The sequence below is a fragment of the Jaculus jaculus genome, chromosome 8 (genome assembly GCF_020740685.1).
Source record: "Jaculus jaculus isolate mJacJac1 chromosome 8, mJacJac1.mat.Y.cur, whole genome shotgun sequence".
Taxonomy (NCBI): Eukaryota; Metazoa; Chordata; class Mammalia; order Rodentia; family Dipodidae; genus Jaculus; species Jaculus jaculus.
In genome coordinates, this window is record NC_059109.1 from 101,664,657 (window position 1) to 101,675,046 (window position 10,390).

Genomic DNA, 10,390 nt, shown 5'->3' on the forward strand with positions numbered 1-10,390 from the left:
ACATGTAGCAGTGGACTGTTCTTCATTTTGGAGGGGCCCTTATCTGGCAGCATAAATTAATTTATTTGCAATTATCTAGCAAGCATTTCCCAGCATGCAAATAAGAGCAGTCCTGATTGGCCCAGGTTTGGTCCTGAGCAGTTAGGGTGAGCCATTATGCATGCAATTTATCCATCATTCAAGCAATTCCTGCTATGCAAATTATGACATCTCTGCAGTGTTGGTTTATAAGTGATTTTGATTAGTGGTACCATCCTGCCATCTGTTCTTGTTTTTCTGATTTGGGGGTGCTTGCAGTGAAAACCCATGGCTTTTCTGATCTCTCATTCATAACCTTCCATCTGCAGTCCAGCGCATTCCCCCTGTGACAGACATTGCTTAATGAAACACAGTGTGCAGGTCCATCACAAGGAGTTGGTTGCTTAGAGCATCTGGTTAAAGATGAACAAACATGACTGAGAAGTGAAGACCTATACATGTTCCTATACACACACCCTAGCAGTCAGCGGTGGAAATGAGGGCACAAGATACCTTGAACCTTGTCACTGGACCCCAAGCCACTCCTATGCTTCAACCCCACTTAGAAAATAACAGACAAAGCAGACATGATATCTAAATTGTCTTTGACTTCACATGTTGAGGTAGGAGGTGCCTGACAGGAGCAAAAGAGGAGGGACACTCTCCTTCAGGTGGAGACCCAACCACTGGCACCCACCATCACTGCAGTGGGGTCATTCACAGACTCATTTAAGCTCTCAACCCAGTTGTGTCTCAAAGTGGCTAAGTGCCTTCTCTCCAAAAAACATTTTTAGAGTATGTATGTATGTATATGTGTATGTATGTATGTATGTGTATATGTGTGTATGGGCACGCATGTACCACAGCATGCATGTGGAAATCCAATGACAACCCAAAGGTATCCATCCTCTCTTTCCTTGAGACAAGGGTCTCTCTTATTTCACCACTGGGAAGCCCAGCCCAGTTTGCCAATGAGCTTCTAGATTCTCTTGATTCCACCACCCCATTGCCGTGTGCCACTTAACATCAGCTTTACATGAGTCCTAGGGAGGACGGTACTCAGGTCAGCAGGTTTGCAAGCAATCATCTTTAACCTCTGATCCATCTCTCCAACTCCACAAAAACAACACATTTTTATGTGGAAAACAAAGTTATCCATATTTCTCCATCACTCATGTGATGAAATTCACCCTAGTATGAGTTTGAGTAAAGCCAAAGCTCACTAGAGGTTAAGTCAACAGACGCATTGTGTAGGTAAGAATCACATACTACATGCCGGAGAATTTGAGTGGTCCTGGGCTGCTGAAGCTGGGGCCCTGCTGTTAAAGGTAAGGAAAAGATCAGGCTAAGAGTGGACAAGGACAAACCCACCTTTCTGGAAAAACACATATTTCAGGAAGGAGGGCACAGCTACCAAGGCTGCCATCTGACTTTCCACCCTAGAGGAGAGATTTGGAACCACTGCTCCTCGGAGTTTGAATGTCCTGCACTAAGCTGCCTGTTTGGGAGGCCTAACTCTGCTTCCTCCTTCCTGACAGATACGGCTGAACAGCAGGGGGCTGATCTACTCCGTGGGCTTGCTCCTGGCCTCTGTCTTTGTCACGGTAGGTTTGTAGCTTCTTTTCACTCTTGAGTCAGCATATTCTTCCCTCCTGCTGGGCTCTATGCAGATCAGGTGAGCTTGGCCTCTGGTAAATGAGCATAGTAGACATCTAGACATCCAGTCTCCTGGTTCTTGCTTCTAAAAGAGGATTCTAGTAAACCACTAGAATTCCCCTTCCATTTCTTAAGATAGCCAGCCCTCTTCACAGAAGTATAGCCCTGTCTCATGTCAAGTCCAAAAATGCCATTTCAAAAGCACAGAGGAGGGCTGGTGGTATAGCATAGCGGCAGGGCACCAGTCTAGCAGGTGTAAGACTCTGGGCTGGTTCCAACAACAGCAAAAAGCAAAAGGGAATTTCCCCTTTTTGTAGATTATCTATCAAAGGCTAGATTCTGGTCAATTGATTATTTCAGATTATAAAACTTCTCCATGATTTTGACCAATACTAAGAGACTATGTTCATTGATGAGACATTTTAATGTCACTCCACTCATTATCTAGGCTAATACCCATTTATGCAATTTGATAGTCTTAATGTCCACACAAAATCCACTAACATATAAGTATACTGTTGAATTTAAGTATTAGTAAGTGTTGTAATACAATTTGTATTTTCTTAACATTCCAAGGAAATAGTCATTGAGTCTCACCTGGAACATTTTTGACATACATATGCCAAGGACTGGGAATTCAGAAAGGTATACTGGAAGCAACAGAAGGAATTTAGGCTGTGAGCCTGTCAAGAGTTTGCAAACAAATACTGCCTTACATAGACCTGAATATTTACTTAAGTCTTTCATAGTTTAGGTTGTTCCTTTAGGTTTTTTTTTAATCCATTTTGGGGTTTTTTAAAATGTTTTTTATTTATGTGAGAGAGGGTAAGGGGCAGACAGAGAGAGAGAGAGAGAGGATGGGCATGCCAGGGCTCCCAGCCAATGCAAACAAACTCCAGATGTATATGCCACCTTGTGCCTCTGGCTTATGTGGGTCCTGGGGAATTGAACCTAGATCTTTTGGCTTTGCAAGCAAGTGCCATAACTGCTAAGCCATCTCTCCAGCCCCCTAAAAATATATTTTCATTATTTATTTTGAGAGGCAAAGTGAGTATGGGTGCAAGAAGACCTCCTGCAACTGCAAATAAACTCCAGACACATGTGACACATTGTGAATTTGGCTTTACATGGATATAATTAGGAAATCAAACCCAGGCTATTTAAAACTTGAAAAGCAACCACCTTTAACTGCTGAGCTAGCTGACTAGCCACTTACCTGTTTTTTAATCTATACTGCAGATTGAACCTAGGCTGTCTTTATTATTATTATTATTATTATTATTATTATTATTATTATTATTTATTATCCTACTAAGTTTCCCAGGGTCTCACTAAGTTGTCCAGGCTGGCCTTGAATTTGAAATTCTGCAAGCTTAGCACCTTGGGAATCTGAGATTGCAGATCTGTGCCATGAGGTACAGCTGAGTCAGGATACTTTGTGCTTAATGCTTTGCATATTTTCCCATTTGGGGTCCTTCCCTACCCACCAGTTTACTATTATCAGCTCCATTATACCAAAAAAAAAAAATCCCTAAGGCCCAGAAAAATGATGGTATAAGCTGGTTATCATCACTTTGTGGGCTTTGGGGTTTTTCTCTCCTTGGGGGGTGTTTTAATCACCCAAGCTACAGGAGACTGAAATAACCACTTGTAGAAAAAGGGTGCTAAGAAAGAAGTGTGTCTGAGAAAGAATAGCATCTTCAATTTGCAATGCCTACTTTCCAGGAGAGAGGTCATAAAAGTCAGTAGAGATACAAGTCTGATTTCTGCAGAAAGGTATAAACTAGAGACACCTGGAAGTATATGTTAACCACTAACATTAAGCCTTGATGAGATTGTTTGATGAGATCTCTAGGAGAGTGCATATCTACAGAAACCTGAGTCCTGCTGGGCTCAAACATTTGGCAATCAGCACAGTAAGGACAAAACACCTACAGGAACAGCTAGGGACGGTGGGGCATGCAGGTAATCCTAATGATCAGGATGCTGAGGCAGAAGGATCAGGAGTTTGAGACCATCCTGGGCTGCATAACATGACCTTGCCAAAAAAATAAATAAATAAAGTAAGAAAGAAAGAATGAATGAGAAAGGAGGGCTGGAGAGATGGCTTAGCAGGTAAGACATTTGCCTGCAAAACCAAAGGATCCAGGTTCAGTTCTCCAAGATCAACATAAGCCAAATGCACAAGGGGGTGCATACATCTGGAGTTCATTTGCAGTGACCAGAGGCCCTGGTGTGCCCATTCTCATTCTCTCTCTCTCTCTCTCTCTCTCTCTCTCTCTCTCTCTTTCCCTCCTCCCCTCCCTCTTTCTCTCTCTCAAATAAAATAAAGGAAATATTTTTTAAAAAGAAAAGAAAAGAATGAGAAAGGAGAGTGTATTCTCCTGGAAGTCATGTCAGCTGTTTCAAGTTAGAGGGGACTGCTCAACTGTGTTAAGAGAAATGAGCCCTGAGGGCTGGCCATTAGAGTCAGAAATAGTGTTTGTCTCCTCTCCTTCTGCTGTTTTTTTTGTTTGTTTGGTTTTTTTTTTTTTTCTCAGGTAGGGTCTCACTCTAGCTCAGGCTGACCTGGAATTCACTATGTATTCTCAGGGTGGCTTCAAACTCTCGGTGATCCTCCTACCTCTGCCTCCCGAGTGCTGGGATTTCCTTCTGCTCTTGACAGGAGTGGTTCTATTGAGTGAGGGCAGGTTGAAAGGAATAGGCTAAGAAGCTTAGGAGAGAGCTTAGAGACAATGCCACAACTCTTTCAAATGATCTGCAAGATAGAATGGAAAGAAATGGAAAAAGTGTTTTTTGTAAGGTGAAAGGTACAGTAGCATCCCTGGATGGTCCAATAGTGGAGGAGGGGATGGAGAGCAAGATGAAAGATGGCAGAGGTTTTAGAGCTGCATTATTAAGCAGAATGAGAGATGGGATCTTGTCCAGGTCCATGTGGAGTTGGCTACGAATGGTGGCTCCTTGCTAACAGGGAAGAATCGGGAAGATGGTGGGAGCTCTGCAAAATAGAAGTGAAGAGGAATGGTGTAGGTTTGAGAGGATGTATGAAATAGCCATCTGAGAAAGGAATGCATAGGGACCAGGAGAAGATAGGATGCTTCTTTAAAAGCATTACTGGGGCTGGAGAGATGGCTTATCAGTTAAAGCACTTGCCTGAGAAGCCTAAGAACTCATGTTCAAATCTCCAGGTCCCACATAAGCCAGACACACAGTGACATAAGCGTGCAATGTTGCATGTGCACACAAGACACCGGTCTGGAGTTTGTTTGCAGTAGCTGAAGGCATATCCATTCCCTCTCTCTCTCTCTCTCTCTCTCTCTCTCTCTCTCTCACAAAAATAAAATATAAAATAATAAAATAAAAGCAGCACTAACCCACCTAAGGACAGTGGTCTCGAATTTAAAGTGAGAATAGTCAGGGTCACTAAGCATTATCCTCCAGCCTCAGTAGTCAGCTGTGTGAATCCAGTATGGCCAAATGGTGGCATGGCTTGAACCAAAGGACCATGGCTTTACCAAACAAGGACACAAAGTAAGAGAAGTCAGAGAATCAAAACAACTATCTGGGAGCAATTCTCACAATTGTCAGTGAGATGAAAGGACAGCCGGGGAGAGACAAGATGGGTAAAACTTGTTGTAACTCTGATGCTACCAAGAAATTGCAGGTCATCCAAGTTGAGTTTGCACAGTTGTGGGAGTTTGAATACTAAGGGAATATGCTGGAAAGAAAGGAAGCTATGGGCAGAAAGTGACATGCTTGGTACTGAGACATCAGATGTTTCTGCTATAGGTAATAACAAGAAGGTCAAGCCCACAGACTTGTCCTGCAGAGCAGTCTCAGATGACGCAGTTGTGCGTGCACTGCTTAGCAGCCACTGTGTGGCATTAAGCACCTGGAATGTTAACTGGTGAACTTCATTTCATTTAAATGTAAGAGTGAGTCACCATGTGGCTGGTGGGTACAACAAAGGTCTCAGGTGTGGCAATTAGGTGAACAGTGCAGGATGAAGGGCAAGAACTTGTGATGTCAAGTGCGGGAAAAGTCCTCTCTGTGGGACCTGAAGTCACTCAAAAAGACAGCAGATGTGCACTAGTGGGCTGTGATGGTGAGCTGGGACATACATCTCCAATAGAGATGACCAGGGCATGGTTTACAGCAACCAAAAAGGATAGAGAGAAATAGCTGGTTCAAACAGTGTGAGGTGCCACACTCCCCTTGCGCACAGCATGGGAGGGGAGAAATAATGGTTTAGAAGCAGCCATGGAGGAAGAGAAACCACTTCCTCACCTTCAATGAGGATGTCAGGGGGAAAGAGAGTGGGTGAGCTGCTGGGTGAGACCACCACCTGAGAAGGATGCACATGGTGGGGGGGGGGCAGCAGAACCTGTTAAGGCAAGGTGGAGAGGCCCAACCCACTGCACACAGAGGGCTGTGGGGCCAGCGCCCAAGGGAACTTTGTGAGTTGGTCCTGTCATTTTTGCTAAAGAGGGTGACCTCCACCTGCGGGCTCCACCTTCCTCTCTGCTTGATTGTGACTTTACTTTTCTACTTTCTGCCTTCTGAGAAATGGGTATACTGTAGCCTGAGAAGGACCGGGCCCAGCTCCCTGGTCCACCACATGCAGCCCTTCTCCCATGCCACTCCCGGAGCCCTCTGACCCATTCTGTGTGTTGCAGGTGTTTGGGGTTCACCTGAATAAATGGCAGCTGGACAAGAAACTGGGGTGCGGGTGCCTGTTCCTGTATGGCGTGTTCCTGTGCTTCTCCATCATGACGGAGTTCAACGTGTTCACTTTTGTGAACTTGCCCATGTGTGGGGACCACTGATCCGCCAGGCCACCTGCCAAGGCCTAGATCCTTCTTCTCTGTGCAATACGAGACCCTGCCGCACCGCACCCCGAGTCATGCGGACCCCCTAGGGCTGCGGCGTCAGTCTCTCCCGTGATCTCCACAGGCCTCTGTTCCTGTTCTGGAGGCGCAGGCTCTCCTTTGCCACCTCCCACGTTCCCCCACATCCTTGGTCCTACCTCCCATCACACCCCTCTCACCTGCCCGCCCACCCCTGCCCGCCTTCTCCATGTGAAGACGTCCAACATCCGCGTGAATTTTCAAGCTCCATTTTTGAACAGTGACTGAGGTTCTAGAACAAAACTGGCTGCTAACTGGCCCGAGCCAGGCACAACTTACTACAATCCCTTCTCCTTTTTTTAAGTTATTTCATGGAAGATACCCTAATTTATGTATGACTTAAGACTATGGAGGAAGTAGAGGAGAGGGTCCACTGATGGCAGGGAGTGTTTGGGATTATTTTGTTTGGAGGTGATTCCTAGGTTGCTGGGCTTGGAGCGGGCATTGTGTGATTTTGAGGGGACTTCCCATTTTATTACTTTTCGTCCAGAGATGGAGAAATCTCCTTGCGTCTTCTTTCACTGGGCTCTGGCTTAGTAGATCATCCACCGACTGTATTGCCACGTCTCCTGGGATGAGCCCCAGGCATGTTGGAGCATGCGTGGATTTAGCAATTTAGTGAGGGGAAAACACTGGGTGAGGCCACTGAAAACAAATGCATGAGATTTTCTGCCCAAGGACATCTTGCTTATGTCCTGTGGTTGTCACCTGGGTGGGGGGGCGCAAGGTGTTAGAGGAAGAAACTTGCTTCGCACATGCTCACTACAACCATCTCTTTCTCACTAAGTTCTTTCTAGTTTTTCAAGCAATAGTTTTAGCCTGCCTGAGGCCTTTGACAAGAAGGCCCTGGCTAACTGTCCATCCGCAAGGCACCAGGCAGTCAATGACAGAAGCTTCCCCAGCGTGAGTCCTTGAGATGTGCTCTTGTTGCTTGGCATTTGGGGCGACAGGGAGTGTCCCAGAGGCCACCACTGCTCTCTGGGGCAGAAGTTACAGACACTGGTTTCTTGGAAAATGGAGAGATGCACATTTTGCACAGTTGTCAATTAAGTCCCAATTTGCCACTTGGTATCGAGTACACTGGACCCTGATGGCTGGCTCTTGGGCAAATGTCCTTCCTCACAGGATGGCACCACCAAGCTGGCCAGCTTCACCGCTCTCCTCCTTGGAGGGATGGCCGAGGAGGAAGAAAGCAGAGAACTGATGACGCCTTGGAAACCACGGAATGTGTTAACCGCAGACTCCCGCTCAAGAGCCTAAGTTATTATGAACATTTCGCCAACCACTGCTCCACAGCCCTGCTAGATTTTGTATGATGCTGAATTATTATGCAGACTAATTCCACCAGTTGAGACATACCCATGCTTGTTACACTCGTATTTATTGAAAACTGTGGATTCTTGCCCGCCCGTGCTGGCCCTCGTATTTACTTTAAGCACTGATCACTTATCATTCATTCAATACGGTTTTCCTAGTCCCTTGTATACATTCTGGTATGAATTGTTTAAAAAAAAAACCTGCTACAAATTTGGTTGAGTGTTTCTGTCTGGGGTACAAACCGAAGGGTGCGTCAGCCCAGGGCATACCTGCCCAACCAAGGAGCAGGAGAGGAAATCACCAGTTTGGGCTCTCAGAGCTAAGACACGCTTAGTGATTCTGTTGCACATTTTGCACTGGTTTATGGCGATTGTTTTCTTGGACGGATGGTGTAAAATAAACTTCTCTGTTCTATATCCTTCCTCGAGCAGAGCATATTTCTTTCTGAGCTGAACTGCAGTTGTTTTACAGCAAAAAGAATGTGTGGATGGTAAATGATGATGGCCCCTTTGGAACCAGGTATTTTTGCTTCTACTGTTTCTGGGTTGGCATGCTGGGAAGTCTAGCAGATGGCAAGAATGAAGTGTCAGGCCATAGTCCTATCTAAACCTTAAAAGGACTTTAGACCTCTGGTCCTGTCACAGAATTCTAGAATTCCACCTGTGGTAAAGTACCTATGACATTAGGTTAGGAATCTCATCTTTTGGGTGTATATGAAAGGAAGACCATCACAGTCCTGGCATTAATGGGAACATCAAATCAAGTTCTCCATCCTGATTTTATAGTTTGTTGTTGTTGTTGTTTTTATGAAAACTAAGACCTCCCCCAGCCGAGCATGGTAGCACATGTCTGTAATCCCAGTCCTCAGGAAGTTGGGAGAGAAAGAATAGCCTTATAGTGAAACTGTCAACAAAAGAAAACATGTCTCCCCCAAAGCCAATTCCTCAGGAGACAGCTACAAGCCACATTCTTATTTAGAGAGAGACCTTGTCTTAAGGAAACATGTAGATGAGTGACACATTCTCCTGTGGACTCCACATGCTCACACACACATGCTTACACCACACCACATATAATACACACACACACACACACACACACACACACACACACACACACATATATATACTACAACACATTTTCCTTGAAATCTTTAGAAACTGTAGTTCATATCTCGATTTCCTTAAGTAAAAGTGAAAATCCTTGGATGAAAGCCAGGGATGGTGGCACACGTCTGTAGGGGCAGCAGTCAGGAGAAAAAGTCAAGAAGATTGAAAGTCCGAGGCTAGTCTGGGATACATGGCAAATATCAGGGCAGCCTGAGCTACATTGTGAGACCCTACCTCAAGAAGAAAACGGGGCTGGAGAGATGGCTTAGCGGTTAAGCGCTTGCCTGTGAAGCCTAAGGACCCCGGTTCGAGGCTCGGTTCCCCAGGTCCCACGTTAGCCAGATGCACAAGGGGGCGCACGCGTCTGGAGTTCGTTTGCAGAGGCTGGAAGCCCTGGCGTGCCCATTCTCTCTCTTCCTCTATCTGCCTTTCTCTCTGTGTCTGTCGCTCTCAAATAAATAAATAAATAATTAAAAAAAAAAAAGAAGAAGAAAACGAAAAGAGAGAGAGGGAAAAGAAACCCTAAGGTGAGCCAGGTTCCCTGTTTTTATCCAGAAGGACTGCCAGTCTAGGAGCTCTGAAGGTTCCTTTCTAAAATGAGAGCTTAACATGTTTCTGCCTGGATTTCAGCCATGCACAATTACATCTTGAAATGTCAGTTGTGAATGTAGTTCCCAATGACGCAGCTGTCCTATGATGCAAAATCGCTAATGTTGCCATTTTCACTTCTTCTGCTATGCTGAGACTTTAAAAGGTTTGGGATGAGTTGGAGGAAAGAAATTTTCCCAACATCTCAAACTTGATAGCTCTCTAAAGACACCCTTAGAGCAATGATCTCAGATGACTGTGAAACTGTCTCCCTCCAGTCAACCATGGAGGCTGTCATCTCCTACTTAAGTGAGATACCTCCTGGTCGTAGCCAAGGAAAGATGCAAGCAAGAGTTCACAGATCCTCTGAAACATACCTGACCTTGCTAAGAGGCACCCTCAACAGAACCTCCTTTCCTCCCAACCTGGCCTAGGCTTGCCTATGGTCATTGCCAGTGGCCATACCGTCACATGGCCTCAAAGACACTAAGAAACCACCCAAGGGCACAGTTCTAGGCATACTGGAAATGCCTCCTCTGTGAAAGTGCTGGCCTACCTCCTGAGGAATGTGCAGTTCTGTAGGTATATTCTGCAGGCCAGGCGTGGCGGCATATGCCTTTAATCCTAGCACTCGGAAGGCTGAGGTAAGAGGATCACTGTGAGGTTGAAGCCAGCCTGAGATGACATAGTGAATTCCAAGTTAGCCTGAGCTAGAATGAGACCCTACCTCGGGGAGGGGGGTGAAACATATAATGAAAGATAGGGGGTAAAGATGTTCGCTGAATTTTCTAAAAT

The 10,390-nt window shown here is 45.4% G+C and overlaps 1 protein-coding gene across 1 annotated transcript in view; it reads left to right on the forward strand.

Annotated features, from left to right (window-relative positions):
• The window catches only part of Slc24a3 (solute carrier family 24 member 3), a 558,530-nt gene extending 550,216 nt beyond the window's left edge, over positions 1–8,314 (forward strand). Inside the window, exons 16-17 of the mRNA XM_004668736.3 lie at positions 1,557–1,622; positions 6,351–8,314. Of these exons, the coding sequence (XP_004668793.2) occupies positions 1,557–1,622; positions 6,351–6,500 (216 nt within the window). The 3' untranslated portion in view covers positions 6,501–8,314. The remainder of the gene's footprint in view (positions 1–1,556; positions 1,623–6,350) is intronic.
• Positions 8,315–10,390: the final 2,076 nt, after the last annotated feature.